The sequence below is a fragment of the Symphodus melops genome (assembly GCF_947650265.1).
Source record: "Symphodus melops genome assembly, chromosome: 2".
Classification (NCBI taxonomy): Eukaryota; Metazoa; Chordata; class Actinopteri; order Labriformes; family Labridae; genus Symphodus; species Symphodus melops.
This window is the reverse complement of record NC_136692.1, coordinates 18,655,390-18,677,630: the sequence shown is the minus strand read 5'-3', so window position 1 is coordinate 18,677,630 and position 22,241 is coordinate 18,655,390. Positions and strand designations below refer to the sequence as shown.

Genomic DNA, 22,241 nt, shown 5'->3' with positions numbered 1-22,241 from the left:
GTCTGTAGGGACTTGGGTTGGGAACCGGAGGGTCGCCGGTTCAAGTCCCGGCACGGACCAAGTCCGGAAACTGGTCTGGTAACTGGAGAGGTGCCAGTCCATTTCCTGAGCACTGCCGAGGTGCCCCTGAGCAAGGCACCGAACCCCAAAACTGCTCTGGAGCGCTCGCTGTGGGCAGCCCCCTCACTCTGAGACCTCTCCATTAATGCATGTCACTAGAACCCTGTTTGTGCATGAGTGTGTATCTCGGCCTATGTGTGTGTTAGACAGAGTGTAAAAACTGAATTTCCCCTCGTGGGATTAATAAAGTGTAAATTATTATTATTGTTATTGTTATTGTTATTGTTATGTGTTTTCATTTATTTATCCACTCCTGATATGGAATTGTGCTGATTTTAAATAAGTTATGTTACTGTCAAAAGAATGTCTTTGGGTTAAGACTGTTAGAAAAACAATGACTTTCAGCTGCAACATTTTCCATCTTTGGATTTACGCAGCCTTTTTTTTCTGAACTACAGGAAATGATCATTGCTGCAGCATGTGCTCCTCCAGGAGGGGGACGTAATCCAGTGACTGCACGATTTGTTCGACATTTTAGCATGCTGTGTCTTCCAACTCCTTCTGACCACAGCCTGAAACAGATCTTCAAAGTGAGAATACAACCATGCACAGACAAGCTCATGACAATACAGCAAAGATTGTTGCCCTCATTGACTGTTCTTCTTCAGTTACAGATTTAAACAAATGATTATATTGAGAATGTTAGACACATAGTTAGGTATTTACTAGTACTTATTCTGAGATTGCATATCTGATTTAATAATACTGCTTTAAAACCTTTCTTCAATATTACAAATGAACTGAAAAACTTTACACATAACAAATGATCTTGAATCTTGTTCCTGCTCTCTTGCTTCTTTATTGTTTCTTCATTTCACCAATTCCCTACTTTTCTTTACATTTTATTCCTTTTTTCCCCACACCTGTTATGATATTTTCCAACCCGCTCAAGGCCATCTTGAATGGATTTCTTAGTGAGTTTTCCCAGGAGGTGAAAGACTGTGCTGGTCAGATTGTAAATGCAGCTGTTGAGATATACAACCGTTTGAGCGTAGACCTGTTGCCCACTCCAGCTAAGTCACACTATGTCTTCAATCTCCGTGATTTATCCAAATGTGTCCAAGGTAAGACATGTGCAAATACAAATGCATACACACACACTTTCAGAACTCCTCCTAACACCTCTGCAATGATAATTTGTGGCTCAGAGATTAGATTGGCAGACTACATGTAGTCATTGGCAAGACACTGAACCTCAGTCAGTATTTGAATGTGTTGGTAATGGCCTCCTAATGTGTAATAATATGAATTCCAGTAGACTGCTTTAGGGTGTCTTACCCTATACCAGTTCCTTAGGGATGATTGCACACATAATTAATAAGTCTCTGTCAGCATGCTTTATCTCCTGGTCTAACAAAGTAACAGTAATTTCACTTTTTGTAGTGCCTTGCCTTAATTTAGGCACCTTATCTAACATGCACGGTATCCAGCGTTCCATTTCCTACTTCCCCCATCCAATTGCAAACAATGGAACCCGAATTTTCTCCTTAAAGAGCATATTGCAGGTTAAAGACAAAACGTAACTAATCATAGGAAAATACGTTAACAATACTGTTTTTAAAGAAATTCTGAAATTAATAACCCACAGGGTCTCCTGGAGACGTTTTAGTACGTGTTCGCACGTCTTTGCTTTTTACTTCCGCATTCGGCTGTGACGTAGCATAAGGGAGTCCCGCTGAATCCCCGTCTGTTTAACATAGAAAAGCATGGATCCGAGTGTCACTCCCGTCAATAAATAGGAAGAAAATATGTATTTCTTTACATATAATGGTGTGCTGGCTTATTATTCTGAACCTGTTAGATGTGCTAGAGAGCAGAAACAGGCAGGATTAGAGGAATAACGGCCTCAGGAGAGAAGCTGTGGTGTGAGGAGAGACCCGGAGCAGGCGTCCTGCTGAGTGACAGGTGTCAGCTCGCCATATATGGGCTCGTGCTTTGTTCACATCAGCATATATAAAGTTTGTAATCACATTCAATCAATTCAAAAACAATTTGTAGAAGGTGCAAGTGACGATCATTCACCTTTACATTGTATGGGAGCTGCTTGTAAAAACTGCAAATCTGTACAACGTATTACGGTGCCGCGCTGTGCGCGCGCGCGCGCGAGAGAGAGAGCGAGAGAGAGACAGACAGACAGACAGACAGACAGACAGACATAGAACCCGATTACATGGCCTGTGCAAATGCAGCACCATGTCTTTATTGTTTATTCCTCATGCAGCCCAGTGCTCACGTTGTTATAGAAAATACAGTGTATGGTGCAGGATCACGGCGCACGTAATCCACACAAAACATGCACAACAGCGCACACACTCCACAGTTTAATACGTGCACATATATTAGGCTACTACAAAAAGTTTAAAGTTTTAATGGGATAGAGGACCGACGTAAAGCTTGTGTTTCTGTTTGTTTCCAAACCGCGCGTTCCGTCTTTTCCCACTGCGCACACACAAACACACACACACTCCACAGTTTAATGCGTGCACATATATTAGGCTACTACAAAAAGTTTAAAGTTTTAATGGGATAAAGGACCGACAGAAGTAAAGGTTGTGTTTCGTTTCGTTTCCAAACTGCGCGTTCCGTCTTTCCCCACTGCGCACACACACACACACACACGCACACATACACGCGCTCTCTTGTAACAGAGTTGGATTTATAATAAATCGTATGACTACATATATTAAAACAGACTGTCCGGTGTCTATTACGCTCACACTAGAGAATATAACAGAGGATTCCAGCAGATCAAATCATTAAATGTTTGTCTGCGTATATAATATTTTATGTTAAACAGCCAGAGATTTAAATCATTAATAAGGAAACGTTTTTGTGTCTGATGCCGAAATATTCAACGTGTCTGTTCGATCGTTTCTGAGGTTGTGAGAATAATTCACCAAAACACACTATGAATAATCAAGCCACTTACACTATGCACCCGAATGTGCGCCGCTCAAGTTACAAACTATTGCAGGGAGGCATCATGTCTGTTCCCACGTGTCATTACACCTCTTTAATCATGTTTTATCCTGTTTTTTGTGCTTTAATTCTTTTGTGCTGCCTTCTAAATGTTTGTTTGTAAAGTGTTTGATGCTCTCGGTGCAAGACAAGTTCCCCCAGGGGCAATAAAGGCTTCATTCATTCATTCATACACGGACGCATAAAGCCGATCAAAGCAGAGTCAGAGAACGGGACTCCCTCATGTTACGTCATATGACGCGTTGTTGAAAAAAAAAGCACGTTCTAAACGGCTATGCTAAAACAGCCACTTTCTCCTCTAAATTAGAGCACTTATGTGTTGTAGAACATATTAAAAAAATAACCTACTTATTTTACAGCCATTAACAGACTATATAAAATATTAATTAAAAAAATTTTTTAACCTGCAATATGCTCTTTAATGCCATGCTATTGACATATGAATATTATTATTGTGAAGCACTCTTGGTGGTTGGAGGAGAAGTAAATTAATCAATTACCGGTAATCTTTATTTGTCTACCGCCAATCCGAAACAAAGACTTTTTTTCTGAAGTCACTTTACAAAATGTCTAGACCATACTCTACTATATTATTTATAAAAAGCCAACATTAATTCACCATGAGCACACTACGAAGTAACATTTAGCAAAGTTAAAGTGGCAAGGAAAAAGTGTGTTGTGTTGGGGTTGAGAGGGAACAAAGGAAGATGCAGAAAGAGAGAGATGTATAACAATATGAATACAAAATAAAAAAGATTCATAGCTACATTGTCATAATGTAAAGTGTAGTATTAGCAGCAGCAGTTAAGTATGATAACAGACTGATTTCTCGATTAACATTAGCATGAAAGTTGTAAGGGCTAATTATGTTGAATATCACAGTTAAATTTGAGCAGCTCTACTATGCACTAAATAACTTGGGTCCTTTTATAACTCACCATTTTCAAACTGAACACATCAGGGACTTGGCAAAATGAGATCACATCGTACATTTTCTGTATCCAACAGCAGATTGCCAAACCACTTCCTGTGTAGTATTTTGCTTCCAGATGTCTGTTTTTTCTACTTTGAGCCCTTAAAGTAATTTTAAATTGCCTACAGAAACATGACATGATCAAAGCTGTAATATTTGGGTGGCACGTATTTCTTTAATAGAAAAGAAATGGAAAATGAATATGAAACTTTGAAATGTTGCCCTATTGGTTGCACTGGCATACTGCATGTCAAACTGAGGTTTACCCAAATGCATAAGCTAGATTGAAATCCTGCTTGTCACATTACCCATGTTACTGAATGGCTTTGTTGTCTTGCATTCATGATACAGTTAATTAAAAAAGAATAAATCCTCTCCTGATCTATAGGTTTACTGCAGTGTGAGCCCAATCAAGTTAGAGACAAGAACCAGATCTTCCGTCTCTTCTGCCATGAGTGTCAGCGGGTTTTCCACGATCGACTCATCAACAATCAAGATAAGATGTATTTTAACAACATCCTCTGTGAAATGTCTGGTAAGTACCCAGTCACAGAGACTGTCTCTGTGGCTTATTCTTCTAAACGCACAAACTTCTATATCTGGTGCATATTTTGGGCTGAAGTACTTTTGTTGAATTTGACTTGTTTAAGAGCTGTCAGTTTTTTTTATCCTTTCCTCTTTTTCTTCTAGGCAAATATTTCACCATTAACTTGGAGCCCTCATTTTTTGTGACTGAGCCTATTATATTTGGGGACTTTATCAAGGTCAGATTCTGTGTTTTTTTCCCAATAAATTTGCTAATAGTTTAACAAAACTTTAGATTTTATGTTTAAAGTTATAAAATAATTCTCATTGCTCTTCACAACTAATATCTGTAGTTCGGTGCTGAAAAAGAAGATCGCCTCTACGAGGATCTGACTGACATTGATAAGATTAAGACTGTGCTCCAGGACTATCTTGATGATTATAACATCACCTTCTCCAAGGAAACCAAGCTGGTTTTCTTTCAGGATGCCATTGAGCACGTCTCCAGGTACATGCATGCAAACGTGCAACACCAAATTGGTAGAAACTCCATTAGATATCTTAACTGAAGGTGGCTAATGCTTTTTAGGTGGTAAATACTGTTTGAAAAAAGTTTACCTAGATAAGGAATTTGTCATTTCAAAATGTAATGTAAAGAAATACTATTACATGCTGAAGGATTGTTTGTTTTGTTAGGGCCCATGTGGACCAATTACAGTTTAGTCTTTAATAGCATAACTCTTAATATAAAGAGGAATTCTAAATAATGATTTGTTGCTGCCAATATGATGTGAAACCCTTTTATCTTGAAACAATGCATTGTATTTACTCAAACGTATTCTTTAGTAAAAAAAAAAAAAAAGAGTATGGGTTTGAAACGGCAAAAAGGTTTTGCTAAAATACTTTTTCTCCGAGAACATACACAACACGTGTTTGTGAAACTTGTGAGCTATATCTTGTGTCCCGCTCAAAGGCCATGGCAAATAAAGGGAGAGACAGCCAAAAACACTCAACTAACTAATTTATTTACAAAAAATATGAATAAACTTACAAAAGGAATGAAGAATGGATGTCAGTAGTATTAAATGTGTAAGTGAGTTGGTGTGTGAGAGTGTATCCTATGCATGTGTTGGACGAAAAAGAAAGTATCAAACCAGGTAGCATAGACTGAGGCGAAAGCTTTTATAATAACTGTGAGCACAGCCCAGCCGCCTAGGTGCTCCCAGTCAGACTGATGACGGCCACCATTAAAATGTATATTTTTATTTATTAAAGGATCGCACGGATGATTCGCCAGGAGCGAGGCAATGCCCTTCTTGTTGGGGTAGGAGGTACGGGCAAGCAGTCGCTCACTCGTTTGTCAGCCCATATGTGCGGGTACTGTTGCTTTGAGATTGAACTGAGCCGAGGCTATAACTATGACAGCTTCCATGAAGACTTAAGGAGGCTGTACAAGATGGCTGGTGTGGATGGCAAGGATATGGTGTTCCTATTTACAGATAATCAGGTATGATATCATGACTTTGCTCTTTTGGAATATTAAATAGACTTACAATGGTAAATTGAATTGAGCAGCTCACTTTAACCCATTCACACCACAATTACACAATGATTGCAGAAAATTCAATTTTATGTGTCCAAGTAATTAATCCCATCCATACACATTTGCATTCCACTGGTGTAGCAATTTGGGGTTCAGTGTCTTGCTCAAGGGCAATTTCACGTTACTGAAGATGCTTGGAATCAAATCCCCAACTTTCACTTTAGGGATGACTGATTCCACGATGGATTTACAGTCAAATAAACATTTGTATTTATGTACATTATTTTTAGTTTTGTTTGTAGTTCATGATGAGTCCACAGTGTATACAGACGGTTCCAATCTCTCTCTTTCCTGCAATAGATTGTAGTGGAAGAGTTTTTGGAGGACATTAACAACATTCTGAACTCTGGTGAAGTGCCTAATCTTTTTGAGAAAGATGAGCTGGAACAAGTACTTGCTGTGACCCGCCCTAAAGCCAAAGAGGCTGGAATCAGTGAAGAGAACAGAGATGAGGTAAACACAGCCATAAACACTTTGGACAAAAAACCCATGCAAATTCTGTATGTATTCATTTGTTGATTTAATTGAATAGGCTACAGTATAACATTAAGTCTTCAGTTTGAAATGGAAAAAAAAGCTTTTTCAAAAGTGAAAAGTCCACACTAGTATGATGATCAGTTTAACCAAACTTACAGTATGTGGTAAGGTTTTTAGAATACAATAAATCTTTATTGTCCACCAGTGTTAGAAATTTGCATTGGGCTCCCCATATACATAAAAACTTCAACTTTACTGATAAAGTTCCCAAAAGATGAGTCTACAGAAAAGCAGCATCGGATCTTCGTAATCTTTATTTTTGGGTCTAATTTGAACTTGGGGTTTTGGACAGTTATGTTTAGCCTCGAGTGAATGTGTAACTTAATTACATTTGCCAATTTGATGCAGCATTAGGCTTATGTGTACATGGTGAATAACTAATTATTTTCTGTTGTGCAATTAGTTTCTGTCAAAGTTGTTTGCATTTGATACCTTAACCCTTGTCTAACAGATCTGTAGAAAGTTTGTTTGAGCAGTGTTACCCAGTTTCTTCCTTCAGGGCTTTTTTCATGATTAAACATTCTTACCTTAAAACCACTTCACCCTTGCCGAGCTTGTAGCAGGACATGGTCTGTGTACAAGATGTGCAAGGTCCCACTGTTGTAGGATAAAAGTCTTCACGCTTACTTACAAATTGATTAGATAACTCAGGCCACCCATTTACAAGTACAACCCAGTCTTCATATGTAAAAAGAAACAGGAACAAACATATCCAAAAATTTGAAACAACTCTCCTGTCTGAAAACTTGGTCATCCTTGTCATGAGGTTATCGTCATTATGAGGTTGGCAGCATTATGTGCTTGTAATTTAAGCACATGCCTCCACATAGACTCCATCAATGTATCCTAAAGGATGCCATGGGCATTTCTCCAATTTGGTTGTCAAAGAGAACAGGCCACACACAAACTCTCAATATGCACCCCATTGTCCTAGTCTGGTACATAGACTATACAGTAAGTATAAATGGATAAAGCTTGAGTGACGTTAACCATTTGTTACAGTGTAACTTTCAGTTAACCTAATGAAAGGGTGAGGGCTGTCAATCATGTCCGCTACGCACCTCCCCACATTTGGGGAGAGGGTCTGTGCTCAGTACTCCTGACATTTCTGTGTAGAGATAGCCATTGGGTCAGGGCAAAATGAGTTATTTCGAGTCAGTTTCCAAGAGGGTGCCATCAATTTTATCCGTGTCTACTCTAAACTCCTATAAATTACTAATCTGTATGTGTGTTTTTGTGGTTTTAAGGTGTTCCAGTATTTCATCTCACGTGTGCGGAAAAACTTGCACATTGTGCTGTGTATGAGTCCTGTGGGTGATGCTTTCAGGTCCCGCTGTCGAATGTTTCCTTCACTTGTCAACTGCTGCACGATTGACTGGTTTGTGCAGGTATGGATCTTGTTTTTCTGATCATATCTACTTAAATTGAATTGTTCCCTTTTGAGGTGATGTAATTAAATCTTTTTGTTCATTGTTTTCTTTTCCTTTGTGTGCAATGAAAGAAAATCTGAATTAGAAACCACAAAATCTTGTATGCAGTAAAAACTGTATGTTGCTTTCTCTCTGATTTTCAGTGGCCTCGTGAGGCACTGCTCTCAGTTTCTCAAGCGTTTTTTCAGAATGTGGAGTTTGGCAGTGATGAGCTAAAACAGAGGTTCTCAGCTATGTGTGTGGAAATACACACTAGTGCCACCGACATGGCTGAGCGCTTCTACTCAGAACTGAGAAGAAGATACTATACTACGCCTACCTCTTACCTGGAGCTCATCAACCTCTACCTATCTATGCTAGAAGGGAAAAGAAATAATTTAGTGCTCGTAAGTCTTTTCAATTCAGATGTGTATTGCATGTTATTGTATCAGTTAAAAGTTGCTAATTGTATATTGATAAAATTGGCCTGACATTAATGACTCACCATTGCTTAAGATGAAGCAGAAGATAGTTGCTATGGCTGCAGGTTATTGTGACTGTGAGCTTTTTTCTCATTTAATATCTTCTTTGGGGATATGGCAGAAATGTTCATGATATATTCTGAGTGTGGGTTTATTTACTTGCAGGCCAGGGATCGTGTTAAGAATGGTCTTACAAAACTCCTCGAGACCAACGAGCTTGTGGACAAAATGAAAGTGGACTTGTCTGCTCTGGAGCCCGTCCTTAAACAAAAATCTATTGATGTTGATGCCCTCATGGAGAAATTGTCTATAGACCAGGAGAGCGCTGACGAGGTGTGTGTGTGTGTGTGTGTACATGTGTGTGAGAGTGATAATGAATTATTATAACAGAATATTTGAAAAAACATTGCTACGGTCTTCTCTAATGTAAAGAAAAGGCTCGATAGAGTTTTCTAAATCTTAAATTTGTATCTCGCCATCAATACAATTTTCACAGGTGCGTAAAGTAGTGAAAGAAGATGAGGCTTTGGCAATGGTCAAGGCTGAAGACACTCAAGCCATAGCTGATGACGCTCAGAGAGATCTAGATGAGGCTCTGCCAGCCCTCGAGGGTGCCAATCAGGCTCTGAATTCCCTTGACAAGGCAGACATCTCTGAGATCAAGGTGTTTACCAAGCCGCCAGACCTTGTCATGACCGTCATGGAGGCTGTGTGCATCCTGCTAAACAGCAAGTCAGTGTTTTTTCTACTATTGTAAGCAGATGTTTTCATAAATCATGTAGACCGTATAAATGTTAAAGTTTCACAAGCTCAGGTTATGGGTGGTATGTAGGGCCCAAAGCACAGACAAGTGCGAAGGACCCTTTTGGAACCCAAATGTATCTTTTTCTTTTTTTTTCTTTGTTTTTGGGTACGCCTCTTTGCAGCCATTCAATTAAAGCGCACGCATAGATAGTTTTTTTGTCCCACATGCATGAAATCATTTATGCACATTAAGCAAGTCAGGACCTACACTTACTTCTTACGCCCATAGTCAAAACATTTCAGGAAGTCTATCATGTTTTTTTGAATGCAAGAAAATTGTCTCAAATTCGCATTACACAGGTTACATATTCAAACGAACTTGTACGAGGGGGTTCATCCGATCATTGCAAACTCAGCATCAGCATCTAGTGTGTTCTAGACATGTTGAAGATCTCAGCTTCTGCTCTGCATGTTATTTTGTTGAAGGGATTGGCCTCGGTTTACCGTCAAACTTTGATGTCCCGGCGCACCTCTTTTCCAAAATGTCTCCCCATAGAGGTTTTTTTTTTCTCAGACATGCCTGACAATTTTTTGGTATGTTAATGTCAGGACCTACAAAAAATCCTCTGGCACCCAAAGTCAAAACATTACAGGAAGTCTGCCATCATTTTTTGAATGTAGAAATAATGACCCATTTCAGGCTCCCTATTTGAACATACATCTTTGAGACCCTGTTCTTGCAATCATTGCTAACCCAGTGTCAGTTTATCAAATAAATCGGATCTGTGGATCAGATATTACCTCATTAGTAGTAAACTACATCTTTTTATGGATTTATATTGCTGTTCCTTTCACCTTCCAATTAAAATATGGATGACAAGTGTGTTCCACCCACATCTTTTTACGTTTTGTTTGATCTGTTGTAATTCTTGTAGGAATCCAATTTCTGTTTTCAATTTTTTAGGGTGATCAAAAATGTTACCCCGTTTCACCGGTCCCTTTTAGACCTTTAATATCCCAGCTTATAAAATAGACTGTAAAATAATACAGTAAAATGATAATATAACATCATGACTTCAATGATAATGTCAATGCCAAGATGTATCACACTTTAACTAAACTAAAATTTGGATTGGATCTGAGCCAAATCACAGCAGTTTCGTCATGTAGCCTCAGCCTGTCATTAGCATTTACAATCAAACAACTTAAAAGCTGAAAAAGAAAACAAAGCGGAAAGTTTCTGAAGAGGGAGATGGGGGTGTGGGGGAAGAAGAGGTGGCTGTTTGTATCTCATCCGTTGTACTTATATCCCTTTATCCTTACAGACCGGACTGGCAAGGTGCCAAGCAAGTGCTGGGAGACGCAAATTTCCTAAGGCGTCTGACAGACTATAACAAGGACAATATCAGACCACAAATCCTTCTAAAGCTGCAAAAATACATCAGTAACCCTGATTTCATTCCTGAAAAGGTCTGTTGAGTAACACGCAATACAGTATGTATGACCCATACGTTACCTATAGTAAATGTTGAGATTCTCGGTTTGTAATGTTACAAAGTAAAAAAAAAAAAAAAAAAAAGAAGAAGAAGAAAGAAGCAGTCATTCATGTTTGAGTAGAAAAATTCTGTTGTATGTGATGGTAAAATCCATTTACGAGGGCTGATTTAAGCTCTTTTAGACTTACTCAAACAAATCCAGTCGATATTATTTCAACCAGTTATATTTCCTGAAATACTAATTATGTTTGCTAATCTCTATTAAAGGATACAACGGTTAAAGGTGTTCAACCGGAGATGTGATCAGTTGTGTCAATTGTGCTGTAATGTTATTTGAAGTAATTACTTATGTTCTTGCTGCTGTTAGGTGGAGAAGGTATCCAAAGCCTGCAAATCTATGTGTATGTGGGTCAGAGCCATGGATCTTTACTCGAAAGTCCTCAAAGAAGTGGGCCCAAAGAGAGAAAAACTTGCCATGGCACAGGTCGGTAATTACTTTTACAACATTTTAGAGGCACAAGGGCAGGGTTTTGTTGCAAGCAAACAGTATCATGGCATTTGTTCATAACAACGTAAACATTTGGTTATACTCTAAAAATCAAACACTCCATAGCTGCTAAATTTGCATGAATAAACAAACATGACAGAAATATAGCTTTGCTGTTGCCAGCAGGCATGTCAAAATCATATAATATGTTGCATGTAAACGACACACCATACAGCCATATTATGGTACATCCATTTAGGTAATGCAGTGTATCAAATAAAAAACAGCTAAAAGTGTTTTAGTATTGCTGAAATAATAGAGAGTGTAAAAATCCATTTTACAGTCATCAAAAAGGCCATGATGTGCAAACCATTGCTCAGACAGTGTACTAACATTGTCTGTGTTTCTATGTTTTTGTTTTTTCATTTGAAGGTTGTGTTTGCTTTTGATTTGATTAGTATTGTTTTTGGCTTAGGCAGAGATAATGGCCGATGTTCTGTCCTTCGTCATTACGAGCTTTAAATTTGTTTTCACGCATTCTCCAACGTAGTGTAAGACACATGACACATGTTTTTCCTTCGTCTCATTTCATTCCATTATTTCTGGTCATGTAGGAAATAACTAATGAATGGATAGCTTCATGGTTACATAAGAATTCACTGGCCAAATTGTGGGCATGTGGTAACTGCTGTAGCTGCAGGTGTATCTCAGCATCTGCTAGTGCCTGCTGAAAATGACAGCAGCACAGATAGTTGGATAAAAATGATCAGACAGCTGTTGATGAAGGTGCTTTTATGTTATATTGGTTTAGATTTTAATGATAAGAGATCAGTTATGACAACAAGTCGTAGAAAAATAAAATATACAAACCGTTGTGTATTTGTGATGAAGCGATGTCATTCCACCAACTAATAAGCTTTATCAAATAACTGTTAAAATTAATCACAAAAGATAAGTTGCATCATGAAATATGTTTAAAAAAATATATTTATTATTATTATTATTTTATTATATTTCTTTGTAATGCAACTGGTCTGTAATACAGGAAGCTCTTGCTATACCTGATTACTATACTCGTTGAGGCACGTTTTGTACCACACCATCTTATTAATCGACTGATTATGATCAATTAAAAACCATGTCAATTTTTATTCTGCATGGCCATAGATATATTTTACAATGTTTATGCAAAGTTACTATCAGAAGTAACTAATCCCATTCATACACATTCATACTATGAAGCAGAAGGAGCACCTTGGGGTTAACTGTCTTGCTCGAGGACATGTGGCTTCAGAACCTGGGGACTAAACCCCTGACCTTCCTGTTGAGACGACTGACTCTACCAACTGAGGCACAGCCGGCCACAAACACCACAAGGATTCCTTACAAAATGGTTAAATGACAAACATTTGATAATATGATCTCTCAGTGCTTATCACTGATCCGAAGAGTAATCAAGTGTTTACTTTACAATATTAAATCGCCCCAAAAAAATATTTTAGATGGACTGCTTAAGTCTTTTTCCAGAGAACCCCCAACTTGTTGCTTTTGAGATTTTCAGGGGGGCTTAAGTGTCAATCAGGGGGTTTTAGATCAATTTCTTAGCTGTAACCATCCCTGCATTGAGAGCCTGTTTTTGGTTGTCGGTAAATGGCCTTGTCAAGTCAAAGCTGCCAGAAATTGCCAATATGAAGTCTGTCTGAGTGTTTTTTTAGTATTGTTTGGAAAACCAATTACATACAGTATGTCACTCCAGAAACTACTTAGTACTTGGACAAAGCCAGAACAGGTGTTATAATGAAAATTCTGCAGTACTGCACCTATCACACCGGGGGGGAGACTGATTAAAAAAAATACTGAGTTTAGTTTTAGAATAAAGCAATCCATGGATAACTTTGAATTGAATTAACCTACATGTAGAGTTTACAGAACAGCTATTTATACTAGACAATCCCTTCTCACACAGTTAGTCCTATATAATCTTTTAATGGTATTTTTTTAAACACAACTTTTCTGAATAAGGAGAATCAATTTATCATGCTGAATCAGTTACTTTTGATCCAGTAAACAGAATGGCCGGCATATGTTGAAACAAAAACTGATAATAAAGAAATTAAACATTATTATATAACATTATAATTAACTCATTGATTTACCCACTGTCCTTTTCCCTGTCTTACAACACACGCAGGAAGAACTGGATATGACTATGGCTACCCTGAAAGAGAAGCAACAAAAGCTTCAAGAGGTAGAGAGCCAGATCAAGGACTTACAGGACCAGTTTGACAGCAGTATAATGGAGAAGGAGGATTTAAGTAAGGGGCATTTTTTTGATATGGTAACACTTCCGAGTTGTACCTGTGTTTGAAATCCAATAAACTACTTTATATGAATTCTTGTAAATTTGTAAAGATGGAGCACTTTTTACCAGAAAGTTTCATCTGATCTCTTTCAGTAATTATTAAAAGTCTGCCATCATCACCTGACTAATGTTGTTTTTTTTTGTGTTCTTCTACCCATTCTCTTTCCTCAAGTTAACACTATGGCTTTGACAGAGGTTCGATTGACCAGGGCAGGAAAGCTTACTTCTTCTCTAGGGGATGAACAAGTACGCTGGAAGGAGAGTGTTGCCTTGTTCGAGCAAGAGATTATTAACGTTGTGGGGAATGTCTTCATTGCAGCTGCTTGTGTGGCCTACTATGGAGCGTTCACTTCCCATTATCGACAGCTGGTAGGTACATTCTGCAATAGAGGTAATGTTATAGAAATAACAGAGGTCAAGTATGAATGTACTTTAGATTTGCACATAGGTGCTATATGGTGCAAAATTCGCCATTATCTTACGTTATCGATATATAACATAAGATAGAACAAGAAAGTGAAAAATATAACATTCATTGGACAGAAAGACGAGAGATTTAAAATGACATCTTAAACAAAACGTCTTTCAAACTAAATGTGAAAAAACAAAGAAGATCTGTACTTATTTAAGTGTTTTTGCCACATTTTCCCAGCTTGTTGACCACTGGATTAAACAGTGTGAGACACTGAACATCCCCATCAGTGCCAGCTTCAACCTGATCAACATTCTGGGTGACCAATATATAATCCGGGAGTGGAACACAGAGGGTCTGCCGCGTGACACTGTGTCTATTGAGAATGGGATCTTGGTGACTGAGGGACACCGCTGGCCTCTCATGATCGACCCACAGGATCAGGTGAAGGAACAACTAATATTTAGGCAGCAATCCAAGCTATAATTAATAGTTAATTATTGAAGGACTGTCAATTTCTGTTTATCCATTTAACCCTTTGCTTCACACATTTTGTCATGTGGACTCAGGAGTCAGGCCTCTCCTTATACTCCTTCACACAATCAGTCATTTTGGTCTTGGTAGTATGAATGTTCTTTCTAATCTATGTCTATGATTTGATATGTTTATAATTATAACACAGTAAGGGTGAATAGCAGAAGGTAGAAATTACATCAACAATGCAGTCTAGCTGACCTGTACAAAACAAATGCCTCCGAACTCAAGGGCAGAAAGTCGTGGCTGCCGTTGAACACACCCTGGCTGTAGCGCAGACCTTATAATAAATGGCATATATTTAAATCACCTACCTGACAACTACAGAAAAACTGTACGGTACTTGTGACCCTTAAAACAGCACACAGGGAACTTTTTCAATCATTAGACGACAGCAAACTTAATTCATGCAAAGACCAGCCAACTCAGCCAACCCAAGTTCTGACATGAAATGGTCTGTTTTCTCTTTTGTCAAAACCAATCTGCCCTCTGTGTTGCGTATTTCGGGTGTAGATTCAAACAAAGTCCAATGTTAGGCTAATAAAGGCAACTTTTCCATTTATTTTTAACCAATTTTATATTGTGACTCTGAAACCTGTTTTTAAAGGTTTTTTTCCTTCCATAGTTCTACATTTAAGTCTCCTTTTTTTGCTATCATTTTGGGGTTTTTTAGTTTTGTTTTCTTATTTGGTTATTGCATCTTTTTAAGTTTCATGAATGTGGTATTGTTGGCAATGGGTAGAGTTTTGTTTTTTATAAATGAGTTAAAACCCTTGACAGTTGAAAGGGTGAGGGATTGTAAAATAAAAAACTTAAACTTGTGTGTTGCAAAGTACAAGTCAACATAATCTTAGATTCTCTGTTTTACTGAATAATGGAGTTAAAGACTCACTGAGAAGGATGGCTATGATCTGAATTTTGTCTAGAAAATCCAATGATGCACATCCCTTTGGCATTACCCTTTTCATTACTAGCAAATCATTTACACAAATGCCAGTACACCCTAACACAACTCTTAGAAACAGGATTTCTCAAAGTCTTTCTCTTCTCTCTACCATCGCCAGAGTCAGCCTTTATTGCATCAAGATCTAACAGTAATTCCCTTTCTCGTATACAAGATATAAAAAATAATCCAGATCGTTATCAAATGTCCATGACCTACAGGCAAACCGATGGATCCGTTCCAGAGAGGCCAAGCATGGTCTCAAGGTGATCAAGCTGACGGACCAAAACTTTCTCCGAACACTAGAGAATGCCATAAGAATGGGCATACCTGTACTGTTAGAGGAGGTAGGAACACAATGAAAAAAGGTTTTGACACAAAAAAAGAGTTTTTTTTAGTACTAATCGTACTATACACGCTTTATTTTGCAGGCTTGTGTAGTCCTATTTGTGTGTTCACATTTCTGCATTCTCGCACCATGTGTGTATAGTTAAAGGAGACTTTAGATCCAGTTCTGGAGCCCATCCTGCTGAAGCAGACATTCGTAGCTGGTGGACGAACTCTGATAAGACTAGGAGATTCAGATATTGACTATGACAAAAACTTCAGGTTCTACATGACCACTAAGATGGCGAACCCGCACTACTTACCAGAGGTAAGAACAGTACACACACTTTTTAGAAATGTGTTTTTTGGGGGGGTTTTGTCATTTGAGTAAGACAAACACAAACACTCCTCTTTACACCTCCAATCTGAGATAAAAGTTACAGTCTAGGAAAAGCAAATTCATAAAGAGCTGTTGTGGTTGTCTGCCATGGCAGCAAATGTACTGCTTGGATCTTTTTAATGACATCAAGTGTGGCATGTTATCAAACAATATCTAGAGATGTAGTCACTTGCAAAGCTTGCTGACTTTGTACGAGCAAAGGTGAACAAGGAGGCGAAAGTGGAGAAGAGTGGGCAGGAGGGAGTGTAGATCTGGATGATAGAATGTAGGTAAGGAGGAGCTGTTTTTGTTGTTTTGTAAGCGAGCAGAAGGGTTTAGATTTAATGCGAGCAATAACCATGAACCAGTGGATGCAGATGAACAATGGAGTGACGTGCTCTTTTAAAGACCAGTCATCCTGCTGGATTTGGGATCATCTGCAGGAGTTTGAGTGCATGTAGAAGGACTCGTAGTGAGTTGCAATAGTCAATACAATATATCACAAGAGGCTGTACAAGGAGCTCAGTAAAATGCTCTGACAGATAAGGTTTGGTCTTCTGATGTTGAACAGGGCAAATTGAGATGGCTGGGCAATCAAGGCCTCTTGAATCCTAAATGTTAGCTGGTCATCAATCATGACACTTAGGTTCCAGGCAGACTTTTTGGGAATGAATTGGTTTTTACCAATCCAGCTATTGATCTGTGGTTACATAGCGGGACTGGCTGGGATGTCAAGAAACTCAGTCTTGAGAGTTTGAGTTAAAGTTGGCTACTAATCAATTAGTTAAGCATGTCAAAATTCTCGCTGAGACTGTAACGTCATCTGGCCGGAGTGACAGGAAGAGCTGTTTATCATCAGCAAAGCAATGGTGTGAAACGCCAATAGAGTGGATTATTGCAACAAGTGAGGTGGTGTATGTGGACAAGAGAAGGGAAATAAGCACTAACCTTCGATCCAACCCTGTGGATAAATTGTGCACTTTGGACACTTCTCCCTTCAAAGACACTCTGAAAGATCTCTGTGAGAGTTAGGACAGCAGGACATACAGAGGGCAGATCCTGAGAAGCCAAGTTCAAAGACAAGAGATAGGCGGATTATACGGTGTGTCAAAGGCAGCAGACAGGTTGAGCAGCTATAGAACTGTGGACTTGACCCACAGCTCAAACCCAATGTAGCAGTGGTCTATAAAGCCTATTTATCAGCCATTTTAAAAATGCATCAAAATTTAAATAACACTGCAGTAATAATGTTACATTCAAATAACAGTTTAGTTCACCTATAGCAGTCAATGAATGTTGAAGGGACTACATTAACACTGTTAATCTGTATGTGTGTGCACATGTACACGTTGTTTCTCTCTGCATTTCTGTTTTCCACTTCAGGTGTGTATCAAAGTTACAATTATTAACTTCACTGTGACCAAATCTGGCTTAGAGGACCAACTTCTGAGGTAAATACATGCACTGTGACACAAATATGAATATATTACAGTACCGTGACTGCTACTGAGATTTGTTTTTTATTTATTTTATGTTCCTAACCCTCTTTAAAAACATAATCTTCCTGTAAACCCTCGTCATCTCTTCAGTGATGTGGTGCGCCTGGAGAGTCCACATCTAGAGGAACAGAGGAATGAGCTTGTTGTGAGCATAAATGCTGACCGAAATCAGCTCAAAGATATTGAAGACCGCATCCTTAAGCTTCTCTTCAATTCTGAGGGAAATATTCTTGACAATGAGGAGCTGGTTCAGACCCTACAGGAGTCAAAGGTAAATCCAAGATAAGGCAGCTTATACTGTTTATAATGCTTATTATTGTTCTGCTCCATTTGGATGGTGAATTAGACATCATATGTTTTCGACATGGATCATGAAAACCTGTGTTTGGAATTGTCCTTCTTCTTTACCTCTATCGGTTTGTTTGTTTTTTGTTGTTGTTTGTTTGTTTTTTCTCTGCAACATATTCTGTTTTTTGATTTATTGATCTGATGTAATTATCATTTTATATCTGTTTCAAACATTGCAGTTGACGTCAGAGACCATAAAAAATCGCCTTGAGAAAGCAGAGGCCACTGAGCTAATGATCAACACTGCTAGGGAACGCTACCGACCTGTGGCAACCCGAGGATCAGTCTTGTATTTTGTCATCGCCAGTCTTTCTGAGATCGATCCAATGTACCAATTCTCCCTTAAATACTTTAAACAGGTGAGGTTTTGGAACCTGATATATTTTAAACAATATATCAGACAATTTATAATATATAAAATCTCCAATTAAATCAATTAATGAAACTGTCCCCATTGTTTATTTTTTTCCCTCCTACTCAATATTATTTTGTGAATAACTTTCTGTCATTTTATCTCTTCACGCTCAGCTCTTCAACTCTACCATTGAAACGTCTGAGAAGAGCGATATATTAGAGGAGCGCCTCATAATCCTGCTGGATCAGATCTTGCTTAATTCATACATCAATGTGTCCCGTGGCCTCTTTGAAAAGCACAAGCTTATCTACAGCTTTATGTTGTGTATAGAGGTCATGAGGCAGCGTGGCGAGATCTCTGATGCTGAATGGCAGCACTTCCTGAGAGGAGCTCCATCCTTTGAAAAGGTAAGCATGGAATTTAAAGCAAAAGCTTGTAATATTTCCCAGTCGAGATAAAGGAGCAGTACCATTTTCCTCTTGCAATCAAAATGCATATTTTAAATAAATTGATATAAAAGAGTTACAGTGTGTATTCAGAATATAAAAGTGGAATTGAAGCCATGTCTTCTGGAGAGTGACTCCTTTTATAAATACCAGGTCTTTAAAGACTTAAATAATATTACTCTAACAGAGATGCGATAATGGAATAAAGTAGGTCGGTATGTAGGCTTTATTTGTCAAATATGCTCCATGTTAAACATACAGCACAGATGAAATTTCAATCCCTTCAACCCACAGTGCAAACCTGCAGTGCATTAAAAAAACAAAAAAAGCACTGGGCTTAATAAACATGACAGTTAAATAAAAAACAGCAATAAAAAAATAGAATATAAAAAAACAAACAAATTCTTAGCAGCAAAACTTAACTGAAGACATTCGAGACAAACAAATAACGAACGACAGACAATCAACAGACAAGGGCACTTGTGAATATTGCACCAGGGAAGCAGTATGTAGATAAATTAAAGATGAACAGTATAAACAGAATACAGATTAAGTTAAAGTGAGGTAGTTCAATCACAAATTTTAGGTGCTTTCAGAATTTTTTGTTCAAGTAATCTGTTGTTCTTCTGACCAAGCTGTGACTTAAGAAGTCATGGTGTACACCAGAAAACGGCTGCCCGTACACCACTGTTTAATTCGATCCCTGCTGTAATGTACAAAATCTTTCCTCAAAAAAAATGTAAACAGTCAAATGATAATACAAATGCCAGTATTTGTAATGTTATATAAAACGTAAAAACAAATAAGAGATTTCAATAACATGTGTTTAGTTATTAGACAAATCAGTAGTTTAAATCTTTTTTTGTAATGTCAAATATTTATGTTTTGGTGAATCTGATATTGAAAGGCTTATAGAGGGACTACAATTTGCATTTTTCATTGTTGTTTTTTTTGACTGAACTGAACTGCAACATAAATGTGCCCTGTGATGTGACATTCAAAGAACAACCATCTCACGGAGGATCCCTACTCTCTCTACATCGCATATGCAACTTTGCTTCGCGATGAAAGTCTGTGGAAGCAGTCCTGATGGGTGGAATAACATAAATGTCCCTAAAGCTGAATCTATCAACAGACTGGATAATACTAACGCAGCATATCACGGCCGTGGTTCTAATCTAACAGACAACACTGCGACTCTGTGCAGGCTGAAAGATAGACAATTTAATGTTCAGTGTGGAGCCATTATTTACAGTACAACAGGTGTCATAAATTCCTTCCCACTTTAGATATTTCTATACATGGTCTGGAGAATCACATTACCTTTACTCTTTGAATGTCAAACCTCTATTTGAAAAAAAAAAACCTCATTCTACTGTCAACTGAGGCCATACATTATGCACAGAAATTTGTACTATCAAGTCCTGAATCCCGTTCCACTGGTCTCTTAAGATCCTTCAATTCTTTTTTACATTCCTCTCTACTGAGGTCTACCTGTCAACATATTCCAATCTCCTCCTCTTCTGTAATCATTTCCTTCTTTTCTTTCTCTTATCCTCCCAGGTTTATGCTGAACAGCCAGATGTGCCATGGCTGAGTGATTTTCAATGGAAGACTTGTTGTGAGCTGGAAGACTCATTGCCCTGCTTCAAAGACATCTCCAAGGAAATCACCAGAGCCAACCTCCAGATAGAGCTAGGTATCACAACATCATTGTTATACTGAATAGCAAGAATCAGCATATTTAGGGAATAACAGCTTTTTATGAATACTTTGATGAAACACCTTTTTACAACACATATTTTTAACTGTCAGTGTAATTTAGTATAACCATTATCCTCTCTCCAAAGGCACAAGTCACATATACACTACAAAGTAGTAGTATTTGAACATGTTTGTGTTATCAACTCTTCTTTACTGTAGGACGGTTTCAAGCATCTATTAACCCGAAGAACTGGGATGGCTATGTGTCAGATTTGCTTCCTCTTGGGGAGTCCAAAGGTGGGCAGCAAGATACCAGGGGCTACTTGAATCAGAGACTGGGGTCGTTTCAGAAGCTTGTCCTCATTAAGAGCTTCATGGAAGAGAAGGTAAGCCCCAATGAAGGCAATTGAAAAAGACTCTTTACATCCTTTTGCATTTGTCACTTTTCTGAAGCGCCTTTTACAAAACCCCTGAACTGTTGATGATGTCAGGCAGACCTGACACAGTTCAGCTTTGTCTAGAGTGTCAACAGCTCTTCCTGGTATCAACAAGGATGTTTGGGAGAACTTGTTGTTCACTCCAAGCTCCTAGATGTCACACATGATTCTAGGTGTGTCAATGTGGCACGACCCTGACAATGATCATCTCTTTCTGAATATATGCGGAGCCTTTGGAAATGTCTGGCAGTTGTGTTTGAGCATGACACTGAATCACAGGTGTGATGTTGAATCATGTCTCGATGAGTTGGCCTTCTCATCTTACGTATCCACTTTCGTCACCATAAGCCATCTGTGTCTAAGGAGTCTTATCGTGTGGAGTCAAATCTTGATCATTTCCATGGCAGTCTGGACATTGCTTGCTGTGTGTGAAAATACAAGCACCAGGGTCCACAGTGTTGAAAAAGCTTTTGCATCACCTGAACTCCTCTTCTTTTTTCTTTTTTTTTTGTCTAGGTGGTGTTTGCAGCAACAGAGTTCGTGATTGTCAGCTTGGGGAAACAGTTTGTGGAAAACCCTCCAGTTGACCTGGCAAGCCTCTACAATGATATGTCCCCTTCCAGACCACTGGTTTTCATTCTTAGCACAGGCTCAGATCCAATGGGTGCCTTCCAGCGCTTTGCTAAAGATAGAGGTTATCTTGACAGGTAAAACAAAGACCAATATGACAGATACGCTTTCTAACAGTTGTTTACACATGATCACTTGGGTATTTTCATCTATCCTTGTCTCTCAGGGTGGATTCCATCTCATTGGGTCAAGGCCAGGGGCCAATAGCAAAGAAGATGGTCCTTGAAGCCCTTAATAGTGGAAACTGGGTCTTTCTGCAGAACTGTCATCTGGCTGTCTCCTGGATGTTAGACATGGAGGAGCTCATCAAGACCTTCACTGAGCCTGGTACTAAAACAGCATAGAAACAGTGCAGTTCTAAATTGTTTAATAAGGGCAGAGCCTTTTGACTCCTTTGGCTCTTTTTGATATTGGGCTGTCGAGATATTTAGGACTCAAAGCTGTTGTTCACAGAAATAAGACTATGGCTGTAAAAACTGTCCTTAACTCCCTGCCCATCCTGTCCTTTAC

At 38.5% G+C, this 22,241-nt stretch overlaps 1 protein-coding gene across 1 annotated transcript in view; it reads left to right on the top strand.

The window, feature by feature from the left end:
- Positions 1-22,241, top strand: part of dnah6 (dynein, axonemal, heavy chain 6) — a 58,611-nt gene that overhangs the window by 25,319 nt on the left and 11,051 nt on the right. Inside the window, exons 45-70 of the mRNA XM_079336848.1 lie at positions 519-650; positions 1,013-1,184; positions 4,461-4,607; positions 4,763-4,836; positions 4,951-5,105; positions 5,873-6,104; positions 6,501-6,653; positions 7,985-8,125; positions 8,311-8,553; positions 8,794-8,961; positions 9,125-9,360; positions 10,698-10,842; positions 11,236-11,352; positions 13,547-13,670; positions 13,890-14,086; positions 14,370-14,573; positions 15,828-15,953; positions 16,097-16,261; positions 17,696-17,763; positions 17,902-18,082; positions 18,339-18,518; positions 18,688-18,921; positions 20,524-20,659; positions 20,884-21,050; positions 21,618-21,808; positions 21,898-22,058. Of these exons, the coding sequence (XP_079192974.1) occupies positions 519-650; positions 1,013-1,184; positions 4,461-4,607; positions 4,763-4,836; positions 4,951-5,105; positions 5,873-6,104; positions 6,501-6,653; positions 7,985-8,125; positions 8,311-8,553; positions 8,794-8,961; positions 9,125-9,360; positions 10,698-10,842; positions 11,236-11,352; positions 13,547-13,670; positions 13,890-14,086; positions 14,370-14,573; positions 15,828-15,953; positions 16,097-16,261; positions 17,696-17,763; positions 17,902-18,082; positions 18,339-18,518; positions 18,688-18,921; positions 20,524-20,659; positions 20,884-21,050; positions 21,618-21,808; positions 21,898-22,058 (4,249 nt within the window). The remainder of the gene's footprint in view (positions 1-518; positions 651-1,012; positions 1,185-4,460; positions 4,608-4,762; positions 4,837-4,950; positions 5,106-5,872; positions 6,105-6,500; positions 6,654-7,984; positions 8,126-8,310; positions 8,554-8,793; positions 8,962-9,124; positions 9,361-10,697; positions 10,843-11,235; positions 11,353-13,546; positions 13,671-13,889; positions 14,087-14,369; positions 14,574-15,827; positions 15,954-16,096; positions 16,262-17,695; positions 17,764-17,901; positions 18,083-18,338; positions 18,519-18,687; positions 18,922-20,523; positions 20,660-20,883; positions 21,051-21,617; positions 21,809-21,897; positions 22,059-22,241) is intronic.